Source organism: Peromyscus californicus, unplaced genomic scaffold (genome assembly GCF_007827085.1).
Source record: "Peromyscus californicus insignis strain IS unplaced genomic scaffold, ASM782708v3 Scaffold_7__1_contigs__length_154581171, whole genome shotgun sequence".
Lineage (NCBI taxonomy): Eukaryota > Metazoa > Chordata > Mammalia > Rodentia > Cricetidae > Peromyscus > Peromyscus californicus.
Window position 1 is genome coordinate 132,339,796 of NW_026294595.1, and position 27,326 is coordinate 132,367,121.

General features: G+C 44.8%; 1 protein-coding gene across 4 annotated transcripts in view; it reads left to right on the top strand.

Annotated features, from left to right (window-relative positions):
- The window catches only part of Ctnnbl1 (catenin beta like 1), a 178,160-nt gene that overhangs the window by 97,825 nt on the left and 53,009 nt on the right, over positions 1 to 27,326 (top strand). For all 4 annotated transcript variants that reach the window (XM_052726476.1, XM_052726475.1, XM_052726474.1 and 1 more), the window contains exon 11: positions 16,359 to 16,540. In XM_052726476.1, coding sequence (XP_052582436.1) covers positions 16,359 to 16,540 — 182 coding nt within the window. The remainder of the gene's footprint in view (positions 1 to 16,358; positions 16,541 to 27,326) is intronic.

Below are 27,326 nucleotides of genomic sequence, written 5' to 3' on the forward strand. Positions count from 1 at the left end.
ATTGTATCCAGCCACTTCAATGAAGGTATTCATCAGCTGTAGGAATACCCTGGTGGAATTTTTAGGGTCACTATCTTATCATCTGCAAATAATGATACTTTGACTTCTTCCTTTCTAATTTGTATCCCCTTGATCTCCTTCAGTAGTCTTATTGTTCTAGCTAAAATTTCAGGTACTATATTGAATAGACATGGAGTGGACAAACTTGTCTTGTTCCTGATTTTAGTGGAATTGCTTTGAGTTTCTATTTAATTTGATGCTGGCTATAGGCTTGCTGTAAACTGCCTTTATTTGGTTTAGGTAAGTCCCTTGTATCCCTAATCTCTCCAGAACTTTTATCATGAAGAAGTGTTGTATTTTGTCAAAGGCCTTTTCTGCATCTAATAAGATGATCATGTGGCTTTTTCTTTCAGATTATTTATATGGTGGATTACACTGACTGATTTTCATATAACCCTGAATCTCTGGATGAAGTATACTTGATCTTGGTGGATGATCTTTTTGATGTGTTCTTGGATTCAGTTTGCGAGTCTTTTATTGAGTATTTTTGCATCTTTGTTCATAAGGAAAATTAGTCTGTAATTCTCTTTCTTTGAGTCTTTATGTGTTTTGGGTATCAGGATAGCTGTGGCTTCATAAAATGAGTTGGACAGTGTTCCTTCTGTTTCTCTGTTGTGGAATAATTTGACAAGTATTGGTATTAGCTTTTCTTTGACAGTTTGGTAGAATTCTGTGCTAAAACCGTCTGGCCCTGGGATTTTTTTGGTTGGGAGACTTTTTATAAGTAACTCTGTTGCAACTCTGTGGGTTTGGTCCTGGGTTTCTGCACTAAAATGTGAGTTTTGCAACTCTGGGGAAAGGTATACTACTACTTGGGGAGTCAGGCAACACCTTGAGCTGCTTAGGACAGCTCTGATGGCTGGAGCTGCAAAGAGAGAGCTCAGCCCTGGAAGGGAAGGAATTCTGATGCTCAGGAGAGTCAGACCTGGAGCTGCTAGGACAGCTCAGCAGGGAGGGGAAGGTATTCTGACTGCTCAGGAGAGTCAGTCTATACCTAGTGTGGTGGAGGATGTTCTCCCCACAGGATGTAGCCCTGCTCCTCTCCTGGAGAGCCACTACAGATGAGCTTTGCTCAGCCTCCACTTAAGGGGGCTTCCCAGCAGAGCTCTATTTCTCCAGCCTAAGATGTAGCTTCTTCGGCTTCACTCTGCAAAAGGGGAAACCCCTGCAGAAATGTAGCAGTCTCCTCCAGCTCCAGAGAAAAGTGTTATTTTTTCAGCTCTCCTTTGTTCTGTCCACTATGGAACTTCTCAGCAAGGATCTTCTGTTCAGCTCCTTCTTGCTCTGTCCACTATAGGATGTTTCAGCAAGATTCTTCTCTGTGCCAATGAATGGAGATCTTCACACCCAAAACTCTTTTGAGAGAGAGATTTATTTGGGAAGAAGGAATCCAGGAGAGTAGCTGCCTCTACCAGGGTGGAGAGAATAGCCCACAACTGACCAGGCAGGGCAGTTAATATAGGATGTCTTGGAGGAGGAGTCAACCAGGGATTGGCTAGTTTTTTTCTGCCCAGGAATTGATCAGTTTTGTGGGCTAGGGGCAGAGATGGCCCTGATTTCAGAGCCAAACTGTTTCTTTCACTGGCCTTTCTTGGCCTTTTGACACTAATTCTAAGGCCAGGGCATATTTCTTTCACTGACTCTGATTCTAGGGACCAAGAGTGTTTCTTTGGTACTGGTTTCAGAGTCAGGGCATGTTTCCTTGGTTCTGGGTTTGGGGATAAAGTGTTCCTTTCTCTGGCTCAGGTCCCAGACCCAGGCTGTGTTTCTTTTCCTGGTTCTGGACTCCAGGACCAGGGTGCTACTTTTCTGCTCTATGATTGGTTGGTTTCACAGGTCAGTTGGCCAGAGGCAGAGATGGCTCTGATCTCACTGAGTTTCTTTAGCCAGCCCTTTTTCCCCTGCACCTTTAATGACTTCTTCTATTTCTCTATGGGTTATAGGTCTACTTAAATTCTTTATCTGGTCTGGATTTAAATTTGGTAAGTGGTACCTATCAAGATAATTATGCATTTCTTTTAGATTTTCCTGTTTTGTGGAGTACATGTTTTTAAAGTATGTCCTAATGGTTCTTTGATTTTCCTCAGTGTCTGTTGTTATGTCTCCTTTTTTGTTTCTGATTTTATTAATTGACATATTTTGTCTCCATCTTTTAATTCGTTTGGATAAGGGCTTGTCTATCTTGTTGATTTTCTCAAAGAACCAACTGTTTAACTGATTCTTTGTATTTTTCTCTGTGTTTCTATTTTATTGATTTCAGCCCTCAATTTGATTATTTATTCCTGTCTACTCCTCTTAGTGTGCTTACTTTTTGTTCTAGAGCTTTCAGATGTGCTGGTAAGTTGCTAGTATGAGATCTCCCCAACTTTTTTAATGTAGGCAATTAGTGTCATGAACTTTCCTCTTAGCACTGCTTTCATTGTGTCCCATAAGTTTGGGTATTTTGTGTATTCATTTTCATTGAATTCTAGGAAGTCTATAATTTCTTTATTTCTGTCTTGACCCATTTTTCATTCAGTAGAGAGTTGTTCAGTTCCATGAGTTTGTAGACTTTCTGTTGTTTCTGTTGTTGTTGATATCCAACTTTAATCCATGATGGTCTGATAAGATACAGGGGCGTTATTTCAATTTTCTTAAGACTTGCTTTGTGTTCCAAGTATGTGGTCAGTTTTGGAGAAAGTTCCATGAAGTGTTGAGAAGAAGGTATATTCTTTTGTTTGGGGATGGAATGTTCTGTAATACCTGTTAGGTTTATTTGGCCTATAACATCTGTTAGCGCCAGCATTTCTCTACTTAATTTTTGTCTGGATGACCTGTCCATTGGTGAGAATGGAGCATTGAAGTCTCCCACTATCAGTGTGTGAGGGTCAATGATTTAAGCCGTAGTAGTGTTTCTTTTACAAAAATAGGTGCCCTTGTGTTTGGATCATAGATGTTAAGAATTAAAATGTCATCTTGGTGGATTTTTCTTTGATGCATATGTAGTGTCCTTTCCCTTAAAGTGGCTACCCCAGCTTGTTTCTTACATCCATTTGCTTGGAATATCTTTTTCCAACCCTTTACTTGAGATAATAACTATTCTTGATGTTAAGGTATGTTTCTTGTATTCAGCAGAAGGGTAGATCCTGTTTTTTGCTTCCATTCTGTTAGTTTATGTCCTTTTATTGGGGAATTGAGACCACTGATATTGAGAGATATCAGTGACCAATGACCTGTTATTTTTGTTGTTGTTGTTGTTGTTGGTGGTGGTGGTGTGTATTGTGTATGTGTTTCCTTTCTTTTGCTTTTGCTGGTGTAAGATTACTTCCTGTGTTTTCATGGGTGTAGTTAATTTCCTTGGTTTAGAGTTTTCCTTCTAGCACTGTCTGTAAGACTGGAGTTGTAGATAGATATTGTTTAAATTTGACTTTATTGTGGAATATCTTATTTTCTCCATTTATGGTGGTTGAAAGTTTTGCTGTGTATGGTAATCTAGGCTGGTAATCCGTGGTCTACTTAGAGTCTGCAGCACATCCATTCATGTAAGTGTTACAGCTCTGAAGGGAAAGGTATCCTGACTGTCTCCTTACTGTCGGGAGCCAGACTATATCTAGAGCTGTATTCCGGTGGGGGATGGTTTCCCCACAGGAATGTAGCAATCCTGCTCCTCTCTGAGAGAGCGGTTACAGTTCAGCTGTGCTCCACTCTGCTAAGGGAGTTTCCCAGCAGAGATGTCCCGGCTTCCCTGCTCTGATGAACGTTGTTACTTCTCTGCTTTACTCTGTTAAGGGAGAAACACCCCCGTACCCCACCCCCACACCTGCAGAAATGTAGCAGTTTGCTCCTGCTCTAGCAAAAGTTGTTACTTCTCTGCTCTGCTCCACTGTGGGGAATGAAGGTCTTCACCCAAAACTCATTCAAGAGATTTACTAGAAGGGAGGAATCCAGGAGAGTGGCTGCCCCTGACAGGGTGGGAAAGGGCAGCAGCAAACTGAACAGGCACAGGGCTTATATAGGGCTTCTTAGGGCTGGAGTTTTTCCAGGGTGAAGATTTTCAGGGTGGGAATTGGTTGGATTTCAAGCTCAGAGATTGACTGGATTTCCTGCTCAGGGATTGGTTGGGTTTTGTGCTGAGTTTGTCAGGGGCATAGTGTGTTTCTTTGGTTGTTTTCAGGGCCAAAGTGTGTTTCTTTCACTGACCCTTTTTAACATTTTGGCTCTGGTTTCAGGGACAGGGTGTGTTTCTTTCACTACCTCTGGTTTCAGGGTCAGGGTATGTTTCTTTGGCTCTGGTTTCAGGGCCAAAGTGTGTTTCTTTCACTGGCCCTGGTTTCAGGATCAAGGTGTGTTTCTTTCACTTGCACTGGTTTCAGGGTCAAGGTGTGTTTCTTTGGCTAGCTCTTTTATCCTACAGTCCAAGCCTTTATGGCTTTTATAGTCTTCATTAAGAAGTCAGATGTAATTCTAATAGGTCTGCCTTTATGTGTTACTTAGTTTTTTTTCCCCTTGCAGATTTTAATATTCTTGCTTTGTTCTGTATATATAGTGCTTTGTGTTCTATCAGCTTGTACCTTGATAGGCATCTTCTTTTTTTTTTTTTCTTAAGATTTATTTATTATGTATACAGCATGAATGACTGCAGGCCAGAAGAGGGCACCAGATCTCATTACAGATGGTTGTGAGCCACCATGTGGTTGCTGGGAATTTAACTCAGGGCTTCTGGAAGAGCAGTCAGTGTTCTTAACCTCTGAGCCTTCTCTCCAGCCTGGCATCTTCTTCTTTAGGTTAGGAAAATTTTCTTCTATGATTTTGTTGAAAATATTTTCTGGGCCTTTAAGCTGGGATTCTTCTCCTTCTTCTATTCCTGTTACTCTTAGGTTTGCTCTTTTCGTTGTGTCCCAGATTTTCTGGATGTTTCATGTCAGGAATTTTTTAGATTTAACATTTTCTTTGACTACAAAAAAAAGAAGATGCCTATCAAGGTACAAGCTTATAGAACACAAAACACTATATATACAGAACAAAGCAAGAATATATATCCATTTCTTCTCTCGTATCTTCAATGTCTGAGATTCTCTCTTCCATCTCTTGTATTTTGTTGGTGAAGCTTGCCTATGTAGTTCCTGTTCACTTACCTAGATTTTTCATTTCCAGAATTCTCTCAGTTTGTGTTTTCTTTATTGTTTCTATTTCCAGTTTCAGGTCTTGAACAGTTTTGTTTCCTTCAACTGTTTGGTTGTTTGTTTCTTGGCTTTCTTTAAGGGATTTATTCATTTCCTCTAATTGTTTGTGTTTTCCTGAATTTCTTGATTTACTCATTTCCTCTTTTAGGACCTCTATCATCTTCATATAATTAGTTTAAGGTCTTTTTCTTATGCTTCAGCTATGCTGGAATTTCCAGGGCTTGCTGTGGTAGGATAGCTGGGCTCTGGTGGTGACATACTACCTTGGCTGCTGTTGATTATGTTCTTACACTGGCATCTAGGCATCTGGGTTTGGGGTGATTATAGGTCTAGGTGCCAATTGCTGGGTTTGTCTTTGTTGGGTGGCTGTTTTGTTCCTTGGTTTCTGTTACCTCTCTGAACTTTCAGAGAGTGTTGATTCTGTGTGACCTGTTTTACTTGTCTGCTTGGCTGGTGTGTTTATGGAGAATGCTTACTGGTGTTGGAGGCTGGGGAGATGGTCTGTTGCAGCACTAGGGATGACTGAGGATTGGTTCTAAGGGAACAGACAGAGTGGAGAAGGTCCGCAGGCAGCCTACCTGGTCATCTGGCAGGCATGGCCTGCGGCATCCACAGGCAGCATGGACAGGGGAGAGGGGAGGCTGCAGCTGGTGTTCTGTTGCAGAGCTAGTGGTGACCCTGAGGATCTAGGGGAACAGAGAGAGTGAAAAGGTCCACAGGCAACCTACCTGATCTTCTGGCAGGCATGGCCTGTGGTTGAGCAGGGGGTTTCCGCTCGATCGATATGGGGACTGGGACACAGCATGGGGAGGGGAGGCCATGGGGGCATGGTCTGAGGTCCACAGAGGTGTGGATGGGGGCAGGGGACCGAGGCTACAGCTGGTGTTCTATCGCAGCACTAGGGATGACCTTGAGGATTGGGTCTGGGGGAGCAGAGGTGTATCTACGTATTTGCCTGCCCTTGCTTGTGCTCTTTATGAACAGGTGTAGTTAGAGTTTTCCTGCCTGGCCCACAGTCAGGACAAATCTCTCTCACCCGCCAGTCCCAAGCCGCTCAAACCCGATCAAGTAAACACAGAGACTTATATTGGTTACAAACTGTATGGCCGTGGCAGGCTTCTTGCTAACTGTTCTTACAGCTTAAATTAATCCATTTCTATTAATCTATACCTTGCCACGTGGCTTGTGGCTTACCGGTACGTTACATCTTCCTTATCCTGATGGTGGCTGGTAGTGTCTCTCCCACCCAGCTTCCTGTTCTCTCAATTCTCCTCTCTGTTAGTCCACTGCCAATCAGTGATTTATTCATTGACCAATCAACAACACATTTGACACACAGACCATCCCACAGCAAACAGGCAAGGAGGATCTCGACTTTGAGATTACATAGTGAATAGTGATACCTGTAGCATGAATCTTAAAAGGTCTTATTAATCGAAACAAATGCTGAAAGATCAGAGAGACAGAACAAGCCACAGCTAACCTCACCTTGCCAACTTCTCAGCCGAACCTGTTTCCGCAAACTGGAAGCCTCTGAGTCCTCATCCAGAATGAATCTCAGCTGAACTGCTGCTAAAAGCCTAAAAGCTTAACCAACCCTAGTTCCTGGTTTTCACCCCTTCTATACCTTTCTGCTTCCTGCCATCACTTCCTGGGATTGGAGGCGTGTGTCACCATACCTGACTGTTTCCAGTGTGGCTTTGAACTCACAGAGATCCATTTGGCCTCCAGAATGCTAGGATTAAAGGTATATGTGCCACCATTTTCTGGCCTCTATGTCTATCTAGTAGCTGTTCTGTTCTCTGACCCCAGATAAGTTTATTAAGGTGCACAATACATTGGGGGACACAATATATCACCACAGAGACCCAGTCTCCAAAACAAAGTATAGAATTATTTTGGCTGTGAGAGTTAAAAAAAAAAATTGTCACACATCCCCCATCTGCCTTTCAGGGTCTATAATTCTATGTACATGATTATGATTATATTCTATAATCACATGTAATAATAAAGTATCATACAATTAAGTATTTAAAACATAATTGCACGTGCACTCTGCTGTTCACGGTTGTCCACTCCAGTTCCTTGGTGGTGGTCTCATCTGTGTTTTTCTTCCATGTTGTTCTTGGAGTCCTCCAGCTGTTCTGTTCAGCTTTTTCTACAGTGTGCGTTCTGCAGTCATCACCTCCCTTTTATCCGACACAACATTTCCCTCTGGTTAGTCAGTTCAGTTTGGGTTAGTGCAATACACTAATGCTTCTCTCCCTTTACATTGTCAGATGTCATGATAGTAGCTGTTTTAATATCCTCATCTCCCAATTCTGTCATGTGGTATTTTAGGTGATATTTTATGGTGGTATTTATTGAATTTCAATTATTGTGAATTTTACTTTGTTGTCTGGATTTCTTCGTTAGTTTTGATTTGTTTGTTTAATTACTTATTTGTGGTGCTGAGGCTGAGCTCAAGACCCCGTGCCTGCTGGGCCAGCTGTCTACCACTGTCTACCATACCTCATAATATAATACTCTTTAAACAGCTCTTGTCTTCTCTTTTTTATATGTATGTGATATGGTGTATGTTCTTGTTGGTGTAGGTATTAACATGTGTGAGACAGATTCTCATGCATGAAGGGGCCAGAGATTGATGTCAGACATCATTTTTCTGTTGCACTTCACCTTTTTTTGTTGTTGTTTTGTTTTCTTCGAGACAGGGTTTCTCTGTGGAATAGCCCTGGAACTCACTTTGTAGACCAGGCTGGACTTGAACTCACAGAGATCCACCAGCCTCTGTCTCTTGACTCCTGGGGTTAAAGGCGTGCGCTATCACCACCTGGCTTGTTTTTGGGGTTTTTAATTCTTCATATCTATTATTAGTGTGTATATAGGATGGTGGGTGGCAGTTTATACATGCCAGGGCATGCGTGTAGAGGTCGGAGGACAACTTTGTGGAACTGGTTCTCTCCTTCCACCCAGTGAGTACAGGGGATTGAACTCAGGTTCAGTAGAGGTGCACAGCAAACACTTCCCAGTGAGTACAGGGGATGGAACTCAGGTTCAGTAGAGGTGCACAGCAAACACTTCCCCGTGAGTACAGGGGTGGAACTCAGGTTCAGTAGAGGTGCACAGCAAACACTTCCCAGTGAGTACAGGGGTGGAACTCAGGTTCAGTAGAGGTGCACAGCAAACACTTCCCAGTGAGTACAGGGGTGGAACTCAGGTTCAGTAGAGGTGCACAGCAAACACTTCCCCGTGAGTACAGGGATGGAACTCAGGTTCAGTAGAGGTGCACAGCAGACACTTCCCCGTGAGTACAGGGGATGGAACTCAGGTTCAGTAGAGGTGCACAGCAAACACTTCCCCGTGAGTACAGGGGTGGAACTCAGGTTCAGTAGAGGTGCACAGCAAACACTTCCCCGTGAGTACAGGGGTGGAACTCAGGTTCAGCAGAGGTGCACAGCAAACACTTCCACCCTGAGCCGTCTCACCACCATCCCTCGACCTTCAGTTTTGAGACAGGGTCTCTCAGCTTCTGCTGATGCTCATGGGATTGGCTAGACTGGCTGGCCAGTGAGCTTCAGAGAGCCGCCTGTTTCTGTCCTCACTTCACTCACCAGCACTGGGGGTTTCAGGAGGCACCAGAGTGTCTCACTTCTTCTGTGAGTTCTTGGGATCCGAACTTAGGTCCTCATGACTGTGCAGCAGGCATGTTACCAACTAGCCATCTCTTCAGCCTCTTCAGGTCCTTTTAAGGGTTCTTTTTAAATCTCCTGGACAGGACTGACCAGCCTGGTAGACTGCAGTGGGTTTTGCTGTGTTCCTGGGGTGAGGCCTTCCTGGTACTCTACATGCTTTACTATGAGCTGCTGGCCTGCTGGCGTTTTGCTGCTGTGCCCTCTGAGCTCGAGGAATTGTTTACCCTACCCTTTCAGGCAACTCCTTTCTGCAGCCCTGGTTGGTGTCCTGAGGACCGGAGGGGCCCTCGGAGGTCCCTGCCCAGCCCCACATTCTGGTTCCCTGAGCTGTGGATTCCAGCCGCACCAGTTTCTACAGACTCAGAGCTCCGACTCCCACTGCTGTGGGTCCTGGAGTCTCCTGCAGACAGGCTCACTGTGTGCTGCCTTGTTTCAGGGTCTAGGAACTGTTCTGTTCACCACTGCTCTGTATATTTTCCCATTGCCCCACACTTGCTTTAGGAAGGGAGGGGACATAAAAATCCAGTTCTTGTTCTTCCATTTTAACTCATAATGCAAGCCCAGCATGTTATACTTTTAAGGTCCATTTTCTTACAATTTGTTGCTGGTAGATAGTAATACAATACAACTCCTAAAGTATGAGCAACTTTGCTGGGTCACCCACACCACCTGTCCTCCCAAGACAGTGTCATTCATCAGTCAGGTTTTGTGTAGTAGAAAGCCCGGATCTCAAGAACTTCCATCAGAGGCTTTTCACACCTAACACCTCTATAGCTGACTGCTGGAAGTTCTGCTGTCTGCCTTATGTATTTTGGATCTCGGGCTGAAGGGGCAGAACTTAATAGGACATGCCACTCACAAGGTGCTGTTCACAAGGTAAAGGAGAAAGCCTATGAGATACAGTACATCTTTTAGTTTCTCTTCTGAGGATGCATATGTTATACTCACATCTTATTGGCTATAGAGAGTCACATGGCCATACCTAGGCTCTGGTAAGAAGAAATGTGTTTTAGCAATTATATGTTGACTCATGGGTTCATGTGAATTGACTATGGACAGTGTTGAAGAACATTGTGCTGATAGCCTGAAACCACTGGCCATTGATAATGGTCTGGATGAGTGTCCCCCAAAGGTTCACATGTGATAGATTTGGCCTTCAGGGTGCTGTTGCTATGAGATAGTGGAGTCTAGCAGGAAGTTGTTAGGTCATTAGAGGTGTGCCTTTGACAGTGATTATTGCTTTCTAGCTTCTTCCTCCTGCTTCCTGCCTCAGGGACTCAGGCAGTTTTACTCTGCTATGTGTTAGCTATTGCCATCTGGTACCCCCCACCAGAAGCCCAAAGCAATGATGTGGAACCTCCAAAACCATGAACTGAAATAAATAAACCTTTTTTCTAGAAGTTAATTACTGCTTCAGGTATTTTGTTATAGTGGTGGGAAGCTGATTATAAAGACATCTTGAGCAGGCTGTCAAATTCATGCAAAGACCGTGTCTGATAAAATGGTCTTAGGTTTGGGGAGCTCCAAGGGAAACACACTTTGTCATGCGTATTCAAAGCAAACAGAAATGATCTTGCTGAGGATTAGCCAGATTTCTTGCCAGGGTGGGCTCATAGTTACCAGTATCTTTTAAAGATACTGATTACCTCTTTGATTAATCCCAGTTAGCCAGAGTTCTGGAAAAAGGACTTCACCTGTTTGGCTTGTCCTTAAACACATTTCCTCCTGGGTTCTGCTGTTCTTCTCTATCTTTAAAAAGACTATGTCAGGGTCTTGTCACACAGGAGATTCCGTTACAGCGTGCAGATGTAATGATTCTCTCAAATTTCCCCTCACTCCTGAATTTTAAGACCCGTTAAGTCCTAGCCGAACATCACAGCCCTGTCCCAGAGGCACCCCAGGTTTAACCAGAACTCTCGGTTAAAAATCTTTTACCTCTGTCTTCTTTCTGCTCTTTTGCCCTGTGTCTTAGTCACTGTTCTGTTCCTGTCAAGAGACACCGTGACTAAGGCAACTTTTTTTTTTTTAATATTTATTTAGTTAGTTAATGTACACTGGTGTTTTGCCTGTATGTATTCTGTGTGAGGGCATTGGATCCCCTGGAACTGGAGTTACAGACAGTTGTGAGCTGCCATGTGGGTGCTGGGAATTGACCTGGGTCCCCCGAGCCATCTTTCCAGCCCCCAAGGTGACACTTAAAAATAAATCAATTGGGGGCTTGCTTACAGCTTTAGAGGTTTAGTCCTTTATCATAATGGCAGGGACCATGGCAGCACTCGTGGTCCTGGAGCAGTAGCATTGTGATCCTCAAGCTAAGAGACAGCGAGCCTGGTCACCTCTAGTGACACGCTTCCTCCAACAAGGCCACACCTCCTAATCCTTTCAAGTAGTGCCACTCCCTGGTGACTAAGCGTTCAAGTATCTGAGTCTGTGGGGACAATTCATATTCAAGCCACCACTCCCTGGTGACTAAGCATTCAAGTATCTGAGTCTGTGGGGACAATTCATATTCAGGCCACCACTCCCTGCCCCCTGCCTCTGCTATTGTTTGCTCTTTTCTCCTGCCCCACCCACCATCTCTCTGTGGCTGAGCAATCCTGCCTCCTAAGGCACCCAGGCAGCTGGCTTCTGCTGTGATGCAGCCCCCTCACCCTTCCCCTGGTGTGCACCTGCTCTAGCCCCTGAATGTGCTTTGTTTCCTCCTGCTGCCTCTTTACCTGTCGGGAAACACAGTTCCAGCATCTGCTCCCTGGGCGGACCTCCTCGCTGCACTCCCAGTCCTTTGTCTACACCTCTGCTGCAGGACCCAGCCTTCCTCAGGCTGCCCTCATCCCTCATCTGCTTGTTTCTGTTCCACATGGACCAACCTCCTCAGAAGCCACGAGCTGAGCTTTGTCTCTGCATTCTTGACTAGATGTCTGGCACCTGTTAGGTGTTTCATAAATATTTGAGTAAAGAAAAAAAAAGAGCAAAGAAAATTATACTCGGAATCCGTGTTCACTCCAGAAGTGTTTGGGTGTGATAAAGAACAAGCTAATTAAAACTACACCAGGAGACACTGCTTCAGCGTCTGAGGCACACATGAGCAGATAGGCAGCAGACGACCCAGCCACTGACCATAGGCACCCAGGTGGTGGACGCTGGTGTTCACATTGGTCCTGGCATGATCGACAACCCGATGAACCCAGACAAGACTAAGATAAACTACTTGTCCTCCAGTAGAATAAATATTTCAAATAAAGTCAACCCAAGAAAGTCAGGCCAAACAGCTATTGATTGCTAAAAGCCTGAACTTGAGCCCAATGAATATTCCAAAGTTCACCTCCATGCAGCTTGCCTAAATGGTGATCAATACGCAATTACTGCCCCCTTTAAACATGTCCTGCACTGCCTACCCAAAGAAGGGCTTTTGCTTTTAAAGTCTTTTGTTTCATAAATTTGCTTAGGCAGGGAAAAAGCCTTTAGTATCTCAGGCAGTCCTGTGTCATTTGTGAAATGCTTTCAATGTATGCTCAACAGAAGCTGAAGGTGCCCTGGTCTGCAACCGTCCTTCACTTCAGGATGCCTTTTCCTGAGTGGCTAAACAATGAGCATTGGTAGCCCAGTTTCCTAATCTCTGCCTGCATGATTATCTGCCCTAGCCATAACCTCTGCAAATTCCAGCTTGTAAAGCAGGGTGCACAAGTCTAACCGCAGCGAGAACAAGTGTGTTATTTGTGTAGCCTCCTGCTAGGATTTCATCCTGAGACAGAAAGTCCTTCCCAGTGGATTTCAAACCTTGTTTGCCTCCTCCTGATGTTTAAAATTTCATATTTCTCTTCAATAGGCCTTTTCACCCCCCTGCCGAAGTCAGTAATCTTTTTGTTTGTCATTTACACTATTGCCATAGTCTCTGAATTGTCTGCCCTCCCTGCCAACAAGGTCTGCCCCTTCCTCTCTCTGTGGATGGAGCTGGGCTTCCCTGGCAGCACAGCAGGGGCCTGGTGTGACTACATTTGTGCATACTGTCATCTTCATCCCCACCTGTGTTCCCCAGCTCTGACACCAGTGCCTCCGCTCACCCCTCTGCTGACAGGCACCCCGCCATTTGATGCCTTCACCGGCTTCTCGCAGATGAGCTGCTGTTTCCTTCCTCTTGCCATCTTGAACATAATCCCCATTACTATCCTTTCCTCAAATTTGTTAAAAGCAGGAAACCTCCAGTTTCCAAAAGCAGTGTCTGAACAGGCCTGAGTTCGCGGTGGCCTTCTTTCTGTCTTCAAACTCAGTAGCTGCAGATTGTTGGATCGTCTGTGGTGAGGAGAAGAGAGGTGGGAATATTGGTTGCGCACCCTGGTTTTTCTTGTTGCTTTTCTCAGAACACCTTCGTGTTCCCCGGCTTTCTACAATTACAATGTAAGCTGCGGGGCACAGTGACATCTTTCATCTTTGATAGGAAAGGTGTCCAGCGGTATTGTAGAGGACCTAACACAAGGACACTTTCCTGGTTACTTCACATTAGTTTGGTCTCCCCAAGTGGATGCCACTTTTTGGAGCAAAAGCCATGTCTTTGTGTCTACTACAGTGCTGAGTAAGTGCTCAGTAAACACTGTGTGTTTGTGTGGTTGATTGGCCATCTGTACCCAGTTAGAAAACAAGTGATTTGCTTCCCTCTGCCTCTTAGAGTGTTAAAGAAAACCATGTACGATTGTAGGAAAGTGTTCTCTGTTACTTTTAGATCTGAAAGCTCTCCAGAGGCCCGTATACCGATAGATAGACTGAAGGGTCTGGTGGCTAGCCTGCAGCACTGCTGGGAGAGGGTAGAGCCATGATGAGGGAGGGTCTATAGGAAGGAGGAAGGTCACTGAGGGTCTGTGCTTGAAGAACACAGAGGGACTTCCGGCACCATCCTCACCTGCTTTCTGACCACCGTGGTGTGAGCAGCCCCACTGCCACACAATCCCATTGTTAGGTACTGTTTTCTGTGGATCCAAGTGGCCACAGAGGAAAAGCTCTGAAACAGTAAATCAGCTAGCAGGTCCCTGCAGACTACCCACAGCTAACACCATGCCTCATGGTCCTGCCAAGGTCAGCAGCAGGTAAAGTGTCTTCTTAGGCATTGGACAGTTAGGCAATGCTATAAAATAAAAGACATCCAAACTAGACAGGAAAAGGAAGAGTTATTGCAAATAACATGATCTTACTCTATGGATTCTATTATTACAGCTATTAGAACTAATAAAGAAGTTTCTTATAAGATCAGTGTAGAAAAATTAATTGTATTTCTTGTAATGAACAGTCAAAAATAAAGCTAAGGAATCCATTTATAACAATAGTAAGAATAAAATATCTAAATAAATTTAACAGAAGAAATACATTGTTTTATTTTATCGGAGATTTCTTGACACGAGGATCTTCCTATGTCACTGTAGCTAGCTTGGAGCTCACTGTGTAGACAAGGCTGGCTTTGACCTAATAGAGATCTGCCTGCCTCTGCATCCTAAGTGGTGGCATTAAAGGAATGAGTCACACTGCTCCCTGCAAGAAGCACAAATTGAAAGTCAACTCACTGTGGTGGTGTGTGCCTATAATCTTAGTCCTTGAGAAGCGGAGGCAGGAATATCAGGAGTTTGAGGCCAGTGGACTGCAGAGCACCAGCTTTAAACTCCCATGCAGATGGCACTGGGACAATTGTGCATTTTTATGTGAAAGAAGGAAGCTGAGCCCTCACCTCACATTCAAAATTAATGCAAAAAGATCAGAGGCCTAACTGTAAGAACTCTAAGAAGAAAATGCAGGGTAAACATTTATGACATTGGATGTGGTAGTGGTTCCTCACATATGATAGCAAAAGACAATATTAAATACATTGAACTCTATGAAAATTTGAAGGTTTTATTCTTCAAATGATGCCATTAAGAAAGAAGGGAGAGGGCCCAAGAGATAGCTCAGCTATTAAAGGCTATGGTTCACAACCAAAACATCAAGAAAGTAAGGAGAATAATTGATAGAATAAGAGGAAATGATTTGATCATGGATCTGTTGAGGGACTTCAGAAGTCCTAAGTTCTTAAGAACTCTTAGACCAGAATAATGAGGAGTGCTTACCCTGTTTAAAATGAGCAAAGCATGCCAGGCTTGGTGGCACACGCCTTTAATCCCAGAGAGGAGGCAGAGGCAGGTGGATCTCTGTGAGTTTAAGGCAAGCCCGGTCTACATAGTGAGTTCCAGGATAGCCAGAGTGACACAGTGGGACCCTCTCTCTGTCAAAAAAAAAAAAAAAAAAAAAAAAAAAGAACAAATGGATAAACAACAACAACAAAATGAGCAAAGCGTCTAAGAGGGCGTTTCCTAAAGACAACCTACAAGTGTCCAGGCACACTAAGCATACTCTGTTAGTATCAGAAATGTAAATCAGAACCACAAAGACGGGCTGCAGTGGGAACAGGTGCTTTCTGCCAAGCTTCACGACCTGAGTCTGATCTCTAGAACCCATGGAATGGAAGCGGAGGACTGACTCCCACACATACCGTGGCATGTGTGCCCCCAACAGACACACACTGAGATGGCATTGTATACCAACTAGGATAACTAGAACCCAAAATTCAACAGTTTTTAAGGTGTCACTGCCCATGGGTATGTGAAATGATGTGTCCACTATGGAGACCACATGTAATAGCATTTGCTTAAAATGTCTAGAGTAGGCAAATCTATAGAGACAACATAGATCTGTGGCTGTTTGGAGCTCAGGAGCCAGGGAATGGAGACAGGAAACAGTCAAAGGGTAGGTGGTTTTCTTGCAGGGTAGTGGAAATGCTCTGCAGTTTGTTGTGGGATGGTTACATGTATGTGAGCACACTAATACCATTGCGTTGTACACTTTAAGTGTGCAAATTAAATGATGTGGATTATATCTAGTAAAGCTGTTAAGGAAGAAAGAAATGTTAAACCTTCTGAAGCCCCTCAGTTTGATCTGCTTCTCTAGTCTTCTGATGCATTTCCCACAGAATTGTCATAAGACTTCATGTTGAAATTTGAACATTATTATCCTGTGGAACCAGAAGATTTTATTCTTTAGCGGGCATAGTGGCGCATACCTTTAATCCCAGCACTTGGGAGGCAGAGGCAGGCAGATCTCTGTGAGTTCAAGCCCAGCCTAGTCTATGTAGAGAGTTCCAGGACAACCAGCGCTGCATAGAAAGACCCTACCTCAGAGAGAGAGAGAGAGAGAGAGAGAGAGAGAGAGAGAGAGAGAGAGAGAGAGAGAGAGAGAATTTATTCTTCCTATTCCATATTCCCCTATTATATGTGTGATAACTGCTTAGACATATCATAATGTAAACGTTTTCTTCCTATGGGGCATATTAACTGCTGTGTTTTTATTGGGGGATGTTTGTCTTTTTTCCCAGTAGAATGAGTACACATTAAAAAACTAGTGCTTCTTCTGAAATGCCTTTTGCTTATAGGGAGAAGAAGATCTCCCGGAGCAGTGCCCTGAAGGTACTGGACCATGCCATGATTGGGCCTGAGGGCACAGACAACTGCCACAAGTTTGTGGACATACTCGGCTTACGGACCATCTTTCCACTCTTTATGAAGTCTCCCCGGAAGATTAAGAAAGTGGGAACCACAGAGAAGGAACATGAAGGTAGGCAAGGGCTGCTGGGAGAGGTGGGTGAGTCACACTGAGCAAGAGTACTTGTCTGTTTCTCTGTCTCCTGTTGCCTTCATGGCCAAGCAGCCCAGAGCCCAAGGGTGACCTTGGGCCTTGGTGGGCCTGTCTGTGTTTGTCTGAGTCCTGGAGGGTCCACTCCCTCTGGCCTGTGTGTGTGTGAGAGGTTTTGTGTTCTTGGCTGTAATTTGTGGTGAGGTGTCTCTCTGATGGAAGACCCTTTTGAAAAGAGTAATGAGGTGGCAACACATGTCACCTCCGGAGTGGTGCTTTCATGTATTTCTGTATTAAAGTATGATTCAGCCAACATCAGGAATTGCTGGAATAAACTATTTACAGCCCAGGTTCCCCTTTTTATGTTTCTCCTCCTTGATGGAGCCTACTCCGAGCAGAATGCCGCTGTGAATTGTGAGGCTGTAACCAGAGTAGTTACCGCCAGGCCAGCGTCTTCCTGGTATTGTCTGGTGGCCTGCTGCGCCCCTCCCCCAGTAAATAGCTGCAGTGCAATCTGGAAGGCCAGCGATTTATGGGCATTGACAGCTCCGCTGGAGGCCAGCAGACACTTGCTCCCGAGAATTTACATGGTTGGATAGCTATTTTAAAGTGCAGGAGGGTGCGGAGAGACAGGAGACAGTGTGTGTAAGAAAGAGGAGGGAGGCCTGGGCTGCTAGGAGAACTCACTGGGTCTTGTCAAGAGGAACGTAGGTCCCATGGTTTGGGTGACTTTTCCTCAGTGATTGGTAGAGTTGGCCTAGGCACCTGCATATCTGTTGTGTCCCTCACCCTCCTGCGTCTCAAAGTGAGCTGTCTTCAGAGATCACCCCAGTGATGAGATCAACTCCCCAGAGGCAGTAGAAAGCCAAGAGGCAGCACTCGGAGACTGAGAACAAGTCTGAAGCTCATCTGATTCTGGTCAGATATTGACCAAGCTAGCTGTAAACGAGTTAACCCTGCTGCCAGCCCTTTTCCTATCCCTGGTGGGACTCAGCTGAAGGAGGCCCTGGGAGAAGAGACGAGGGGCCCTGGAAATCCAGAGTTCTGTAGCAGTCACTGTTCCGTCCCCTGCCGGTTCTGGTTGCTCTGTGTTTGCATTTTCGTTTAGTCCTCACAACCGTGGAGAAGATGGTAGTGTCCTTGTTCATTCCTACGAGAAAATCAGCTCACACAGGGACCAGGGTGTGAGTTTTTGTGTGTTTATGTACATATATGTGTGTGCAGCTGTGTGCGCATGTGTGTGCATGCATGTAGAGGCCAGAGAACAACTTCACATGTTGTTCCTCAGCAGCTGTCCACCTTGTTTTTTGACCTGGGGCTCACTTGTTTGGCTAAGCCACTGTGGCCAGCAGGCTCCAAAGATCCTATCGCTGTTGCTCCAGTACAAGTACCACCCTGACTAAATTCTTTTATTTATTTGTTTGTTTGTTTGTTTGTTTGATTGTTTAAATTTTCTATTCATTTTACATACCAACCATAGATCCCCCTCTTCTCCCTCCTCCTGCCTCCCAGCCTTCCCCCCCAACACACCTCCCATTCCTACCTCCTCTGAGGCAAGGTCTCCCATGGGGAGTCAGCAGAGCCTGGTACATTCAGTTGAGGCAGGTCCAAGCCCCTCCCGCTGCACCAAGGCTGTGCAAGGTGTCGAACCATAGGCACTGGGCTCCAAAAAGCCGGCTCATGCATCAGGGACGGATTCCGATCCCACTGCCTGGGGTCCCCTAAACAGGTCAAGCTAAACAACTGTCTCACCTATCCAGAGGACCTAGTCCAATACCATGGAAGCTCCACAGCTATTGGTCCACAGTTCATGTGTTTCCACTAGTTTGGCTGGCCTTCTCTGTATGTTTTCCCATCATGATCTCTATGTCCCTTGCTCATAGAATCCCTCCTCTCTCTCATCAATTGGACTCCTGAAGCTTGGCCTGGCCCCCCGCCATGGATCTTTGCATCTGCTTACATCAGTCACTGGATGAAGGCTCTATGATGACAGGGTATTCACCCATCTGATCACCAGAGTAGGCCTGTTCAGGCACCCTCTCGACTATTGCCAGTAGTCTAAGGTGGGGTCATCCTTGTGGATTCCTGGGAACCTCCCTAGCACTCTGCTTCTCCCTGTTCTCATGATGTCTTCATTTATCATGGTATCGCTTTCCTTGCTCTACCACTCTGTTCCCTGTTCCAGCTCTAAACTCCGTTTCCCTATGTTCTCATTCCCTATCCCTTGCCCTCCATTACCCCACCCCGAACCCCAGTTTGCTCATGTAAGATCTCATCTATTTCTCCTTTGATGGGAGATCCATGCATCCCTCCTAGAGTCCTCCTTGCTAGCTAATTTCCCTAGAGCTGTAGGTTGCAGTCTGGTTATCCTTTGCTTTACATCTAGTATCCACTTATGAGTTAGTACATACCGTGTTTGTCCTTCTGAGTCTGGGTTACCTCACTCAGGATGATGTTTTTTAGTTCCATCCATTTGCCTGCAAATTTCATGATATTGTTTTTCTCTGCTGAGTAGTACTCCATTGTGTATATGTACCACATTTTCTTTATCCATTCTTCAGTTGAGGGGCATCTAGATTGTTTCCACGTTCTGGCTATTACGAATAATGCTGCTATGAACATAGTTGAGCATGTGTCCTTGTGGTATGATTGAGCATTCCTTGGGTATATGCCCAAGAGTGGTATAGCTGGGTCTTGAGGTAGATTGATTACCACTTTTCTAAGAAACCACCATACTGATTTCCAAAGTGGCTGTACAAGTTTGCACTCCCACCAACAGTGGAGGAGTGTCCCCTTGCTCCGCATCCTCTCCAACATAAACTGTCATCAGTGTTTTTAATCATAGCCTGACTAAATTCTTACATGGGTTCTGGGGATCAAACTCAGGTCCTCATGCTTGCAAGGCAAGCATTTCACCAACTGAACCATCTCTTCCCGCCCCTACCCCACTGGGATCCCTAGCCTAAAAGATACAGGAGTGAGACTAGTGAACTAAAAGCTGTGATGGCTGTGCCTTTAGCTTCTGAGGGCTAGGTCCTACTTGTCAAAGCTGCTTCATAAGCCAGCCACCTCCTCACACTGCTATGGCCAATCTGCTGGCTTCTGCTGAGAGACTTGACACTGCTTTGAGCATGCATGGAGAGAAGGTGCAGGAAAACAGCCCTGAGCCAGCTCTTGTTCATGTGCAGGGTTCTGAGAAGAGGAAGAAGTGACAGATTCAGTGAGCAGCTGTTTTCCTGCTGAAAAATGTGCCCGGTGGCATGCTGGTGACAGTACATTGCCTTTAGAGTGCCCACATTAAGAATTTGATAACTTTATATTAGAGGGGGCAATGGCTTGGCAAGACAGCTCCTAGAAGGCATGTTGGGTTGTAATGGCTGGTGAGGATGAGCTGTGCATCCTACACACAGTGGTACCCAGAAGGAAAAGGGAGGCCCAAGAAGAAAGCACCGCTCTGTGCCTTCTGCCACCCTCCAGCTGCTGTGTCCTGTCACACTGGCCCATAAGCTTTGCATGGTAGGGGGTGGGCTGATAGGGCACCAGGCCAGGTTTCTTTGCCCTGCCTTGTCCCCTGGGTCAGCCCTGTGCTCTTGTTGCTATCCATGCCTGTCTGATGCAAGTGCACCAGGATTGTGTGCTACCAGAGCACAGTAGCCTCTTGCCATTAGGAATGTTTGTGACTAGGTCCTTCTCAGGCTTCCACCATGCCCCTTCCTCCACAGCAGCACTTCACTCTCAACGATTGTCCTGGCTACCAGTATCATCCTTTCTGTCCTTAGTTGGATGTCTCTCACAGGAAGAATAGGCACCCCTGCACTCAGACAGAGCCTCCTACTTAATGGATCTTGGCTCTGGACTTGGTCCTCTGACACCTGACATTAAAGAATCAGTGGGCTTGTCATCTCTGGGTCCCACTGCCTGGTGCTTGGTGTGTAACAAATGCACAATAACTGTTTGGTGGCTGTTAAATTAGCGACTCCCCTGGAAGACTTCACTGAAGTCAGGCAGAGGCTTGAGCCCCTCCCCAGGACTGTGCAAAGCTGAAGTCATACAGCTGACTGCAGTTCGCATTGATGGTTGTCAAGTGATAGATGCCTGGAATAAGGGGGTCTTTCATCCAGCTTCGTCTGAAGTAGAAGTAAGGGCTTTTCTAGGCACATTGGATTTTGTCTCACTGACTTGGAGATGATAGTAGAGGTCTCGCTCTGTAGCTGTACTCTCAAGGGCCCTGTATGCACAGAACTTCATCATAGGTAAGGCCCGACCAGGACAAGCTTCTTGCTGTGATCAGACTCCTAATTAAGCATCGTGGGCAGGGAGTTAATCCCTAGTCTGGAAGCTGTCTGGAGCTCTCCCTTTTCTTTCTTAGCAAGCTTTGGGCTTGTCACACATCCTGGTTGGCTTGAGTCCCTTCTGGTGCAGTCTCAGGCCTGTCACCTCAGGACCTGTCCCAAGCAAATACAGTGACAGTGTAGCCTGGGGTGATACAGGTGGTTTACTGCTAATCCTGTGTAATCCTGGGCACGCTCCTAAATTCTCTCTGTCAGCCTCAGTTGCCCGTCTATAAAATGATGAGGCTAGAATCTCCCACTCCGGTTATCTATAAGGACCAAGTGAAATGCCACACATAGTGAGATTGCCATTCTGATGGGCTCGACATCTGTGGGCTAGTTCACCAGCTGTGGACTGAGAACATAACAAGAATGGTCAGTTCTGAGCATGTGCACACTCTTCAGGGTGTGGTCATTGTTCCTCAAGCAATGTAGTGTAACACTGTCTTATACTGCATTTACATTGCAGTAGGTGTTATAGTGATCTAGAGATAACTGATTGATTGATTGATTGATTGATTGATTGATTGATTGATTTGAGACAAGCACCCTTGGCTAGGCTTGAACTCTTTCCTCAGTGCTGTGTAGTATCATACCTGGCTTGATGATTTAAAGAATATGAGAGACTGTTCTGGATTATATGCAAATATTGTGCCATTTTATTTAAGGGACTTCATCGGCTGCAGATTTTGGTATCTTTAGCAGCCCTGGGCCTAATCCCTTCAAGATACTAGGGATGGCTTTCTATGCCATACATAGACCCTACAATTAAATTAAGTCGGCTTTGAAAAGTGTTAACTCTGTTCCACAACAGAATTGCCAGCAGTTTTATTCACCCTTGCTTTGGCCACAGAACCCAGCCTTTCTAGAAGTCATGAGGAGAGCTTGACACTAGAAGGGCTATGTGGTATGTATGCATACGTGTTTGGTTGTGTGCAGGTATATGTGGAGGCCAGAGGTCAATGTCTCCATTGCTTTCCACCTAAATTTTGAGACCAGGTCTTTCACTGAACCAAGAGTTTGCCTATTCAGCAAGATTTCCTGGCTCCAGGGATCCTCCTGTCTCTGCCTTCCATCACTGGGATTACAGGCCAGCGCCACATGCTTGGCTTTTTACATGAGTGTTGGGGATTCAAACTCAGATCCTTGTGCATGGTAAGCACTTTACCAAATGAGCCATCTCTCTGGCCCCTAGGAAAGCTCCTTCTTGGTGGAGAGGTCATGCTGCCTATCATGGTGTCATAAACCAGCTATGGCCCCTCAGGCGACAGGAGGGGGTGAGAAAGGAGAACTTGTAGACTGCCATGACTCCAGAGAGGAGGGGAAACAAAACTGCCCTTATAACCTCAAATTGCTGGTAATTGAGTTTCTCTTTCAGGAGTCAGGGTGGAGAAGGAAAAGAATTATTGTAATTTAAATCCATTCAGGTTTGCATAATAAAACCTTCAGAAATAGATCTGGGGAGGCACTTAGTGTGGGGGATGGGTCAGAAAGAATCGCTTGCCCTTGAGTGCAGTGATATGACTGGCTGCCTCCTTGGATTTATAAAGAATTGCAGTGTGTATTATCTCCTTGGTATTAACTACTTCAGCATAGGCAGGGAGGAGAAAAGAGCTGGGATCCAGAAATGGCATCTGACCTTTACTTCCCGTCTCTCTTTTAAATTCTTATTAAAATAGGCCCAATTTTCCTTGTATTGCCTCATTAGGTAGGTGAGTTATTGAGTTTGTAGCCGTTCTAGTTAATTGCGCTGTTTTAACATGGTTCCCCTGGAGGCTGTTAAGAGCTTTGAGGGGGTGAGCTCCCAAGCAGTGTAGGTGTGTAGCATGCTTGCTGGGCATGTGCATGCATTTCCACTTTATCCACAGTGACAGTGCTTGATAACAGGTCAGCGATTTGAAGACGACTTTCCTGTTGTCAGGGAAGGGTTTTAAGTGATTCCGATCAACTAACTCCACATGTCAGGAACATGTTGATGCCCGAGGCCTCCTGGACTTGTAACACAACAAAAGAGCAGGCCAGGCTCCCATGACACTCATCAGATCCTGCCAGGGTCAGATGAGAAAGGGCATGGCTTCCCTGCAGTCAGACAAGAGGGGACTTTGGCCAGCCCTGAGGAAAGGAAGCATTGTTAAGACTCCTGGTAAAGCAAGATGACATGCCATCCTTTGGTGCCAACTTTGGATGGAATTAACGCTGTGGTTAAAATAGGGCAGAGACCAAGGCTATGGCAGGTCCTGTGTGCACAGGAAAGATAGTGGAGCGCCAGTCTTGTAGAATGTGCTCTTCCTGGGCTCCCTCTCCACATTCCCTGCTTCTGCCTTCCCTTACTCAGCCTTCCTGCTCACTTTGATCAGAGGTGTCAGACCCTCCTAACACTGGCCTGGGTGTTCTCAAGGCTTTGACCTCCATTTGTCCTTGGCTCCCAGGTCTTCAACTCTTCTGTCTCCCAAGCCCTGGTTGGCACAGCTAATCACTCACAGATACTCTCACATATTCAGCAGGCCTGTTCTTCCCTGACTCAATTCTTCTTGTAGCCCACAAGTAGCCCCACACTCTACCTGCCAGCCACCACAGAAGCCAACCCCTCACGCTTACCTCTACAATGCTCCATGTGCAATTAATCCTAAACTGTGAATTCTGCCTCACAAAAGTCTCCACCGAGCCCTCTCCGTGGTACCATCCTGGCCCCGTCACCTCCCTGAACTTCTGCAGCACTAATAACCAGTTCTTGATTCCTCTCAGAGTCTCAAAAGCAGTAAATAAGCCAGACACTCCCAGCTTTTAACAAACTTCTAGTTTTAGGAAAGGAGGGCATAGGTATGGGGGTAAAGATGGTTGTGCAGATATCAGCCACAGAATTCCATCAGCAATTACAAAGATCCACCTGACAAGAGGATTCATTATTGAAGATAACAGAGTAAGGGCCTTAGAGAAGAGGACACTCCAGTGGGAGGGAGATGGTGACATGGGCAAGCCCCTTAGTCATGACAGTGTGTAACCTCTACAGGAAGGCTTCTACACAGCTGATTGATTTGGAGCCTTCCAATAGCCCCTCAGGGTAATTTCCCATTCTAAAGGGCAGAGACTTTGAGCCTCAGTGAAATCATGACCAGATCATACAGTGGGTGGGTGACTGAATGAGGACTCAGACTCCCTCCACTTCTGATCACAAACTTCATTTCCCAAAGTCATTGCTGTTGGTATTTGCTCTCATGAGCCCAAACAGCCTGCACATTTGTTTTGCTGGGGTAGTTACAAGAGTTCTTAATCAGAAAACCTTGATTCATTGTAACTTCAGTGCTTTGACAGGTCATCATGTGGTGGGACTCTTATTTAGCTCTTTTCATTTTGAATGTGAAATGTTTCCCCACCTGCTTATGTGTTGAAAGCTTGGTCCCTAGCTGGTGACACTCTTTTGGAAATGTGAGGATGTGGGGCCTGACTAGAGAAGTCACTGGAGCTATGTTCTGTGGGGCTAAACTTGGTTCCTGTCTCTCCCCCTGGCTCTTTCTACTTCTCTGCTGCTGTGACGTGAGCAGCCTTGCTCCACTACACCCTTCACCCTGATGTACATCCTCAGCATAGTCCTAGAAGTGATGGAGCCCACCAGTGTGGACCAAAATCTGAAACCATGACCCAAAATACATACTTCCCTCCTTAAATTGCTTGTCGCAGGTATTTCGTCATAGCCATGACGTTTATGAAGAATAAGTGGTAGTGATTTGGTGAAAGTGTTGTTAGGCATTTCTAGTTCCTGTCATAGTGCTTGGTGCTTGATAGGTGTTCAGTACATACTAGGTGAGTCATAAATTAATTTATGCAGCACCCACATAGTGTATGCTGCGGTGTCAAGCTTGGCCAGTATTTCAAAGCATCATTGAGTCTGTATTTCTTCTTTCTTCTTTCTTATTTTTTTTCTTTTTCTCTTTTTTTCTTTTTTGTTTTTGGTTTTGTTTGTTTGTTTTGGGGTTTGGGGGGTGTTTTGTTTTGTTTTTTGGGCTTTTTTGTTGTTGTTGGTTTGTTTTTCCTGAGACGAGGTTTCTTTGTGTAACAGCTTTGGCTGTCCTAGAACTCCATTTGTAGACCAGGCTGGCCTCAAGAATCCATAGTTCTTACCATGTGATCTAACGGTGTTTCTGCTAAAGAAACTGCTCAGTAATATTCCATACAGACTTATTCCTTAGTCTCTAAGAACGAGTACACTACTCACTTTCCTGAGTTATTGGAAGGACTGAGCTGACTTCCACAGTGAGCATGTCTTATTAATAAATGCTATTTTATGGTGGTTATTACATAGCACTGACCCCAGGCATCACACTTTGCTAAGTGTGCTAGAGCAGAGCTGCTTAAATGTTTTCACTCAAAAACATTTTATGTAATCCTGGATATTATAAAATATAAAATGGCATGGCAGCTAAGATCACTTACCTCTGTTGGGGAGGACCAGAGTTTGGTTCCCAGCACCCACTTCAGGTAGCTTACAACTGCCCGTAACTCAGGCTCCAAAGCATCTGACACCTCCACAGGGTCTGCATACACACACACACACACACACACACACACACACACACACACACCGCAGATGCTGCATGCCTGTGCTTATACACACATATACACACACATACATACACACACCCTCCACAGGGACTGTATGCCCATGCATATAAATACATATACACACACCCTTCACAGGGACTACATGTTCACGCACATATACACATATATACACAAATACACGCACCCTCCACAGGGACTGCATACCTATGCATACATATACACATAAATAAATAGATAAATGTCAGTATTTACTGATAATAAATCATAGTTATTTTAAAACAATTTTGGTATACATATAATTTTATCATTTATTAAAGATGAAAACAAATTTGTATACTAATAAGATGGATGCTAATAAGATATCAGCATGACGTGTAAGGTGACCTGCAGACATCCCACGCAACCTAAGTCAGAAACTCGTTTATTAGTAAAAGGGGGACCTGTAGGGCCCTGGCCCCTGGTTTGGGTAACTGTTGCCTTGCTTGCTGACCTTGACCTTGATATCCTCCCTATGCTAATTCCCTCCTGGGTTTCAACCTCCTGAATGCTTAAGGGAAGTTCCTGTGTCCTACATAATGGGTGTTAACAGCTTAGATGCAAGATTGCAAAACATCAATAGCGAACTTCTGCCCTCTGGGTTTCTCCCATTGTGCTGTAAGCCTGTATTTAAGACCTCCTCCCAGCTGGGTGGTGGTGGCGCATGCCTTTAATCCCAGCACTCAGGAGGCAGAGGCAGGTGGATCTCTGAGTTCGAGGCCAGCCTGGGCTACAGAGTGAGTTCCAGGAAAGGCGCAAAGCTACACAGCGAAACCCTGTCTCGAAAAATCCAAAAAAATAAAATAAAATAAATTAATTAAAATAAATAAATAAATAAATAAATAAATAAATAAATAAATAAATAAATAAATAAATAAATCCCTGCCTCAATTAAGCTCAGAGCTCTCCCTGATCCAACCATTGTGTCTGAATGGAAGGGAACCCCAAGCTTGAGCTTGCAATAAAGGCTCTTAGCTTTTGCATATGAAAAAAAAAAGATATACTAATATCTTGTCTGAATATTCAGTATAGAGCATCTTCAGTATTTTTCAGAGTTTAGGTTTTATAATCACCAATGTTGAAAATACCACTTCACATAAACACTTAGCATACAATACAGAAGAATGTTTAGGATCATTTCAGAAATTCTTGGGAATTTCTCTCCTAATCCCAAGCCAAAATTCACTTAATGACTTTTTATGAAGCTCAAGTCAGCAATTCAAACAGCAGTTTTTAATATCAAACATTCTAAAACAACACAATCAAAAGATACACTAAATCAATACTTAGATGCTGAGGAATAACGGTAGGAAAATATTGACAGTCTTTGTTTTCCACAATTAAACCATTATGTTTCCCTAAGAGCAAAAAACTGTGTGTGTGCAGTAAAACACCAGCTCATAGCACATGGTAGTTTCAGATCTGCACCAAGGTCTTTCAGGCAGCGTTCTCTGGTATGAGGATGCTCATACAAAGTGCTCATCGGTGTTCATATCTGAGGCTACAGTGAACACACACACACACACACACACACACACACACACACACACACACACACACACACGATGCCACCTGGGCAAGTCATGCCAGAAACACCTTGGACTCATTCCTTGTTTGATTTTGATATTGACTTGTTGGCCATTCTGAAACACACACGATACTAAATATGCTCTTGGTTTCATTAGTAGTAGTGCTAGTATGCGGATGGTTTCTCATTTATGTTCTTCTATCTTGTTAGTTTAAGAAGTATGTGCCTGACAAAGACTTTTTGGTTTCTTGAACCTGCTAGTCTTAGAGCTGGGCAGTATGTGTGTCAGTCATGTGTAGGACATCAGACAAAA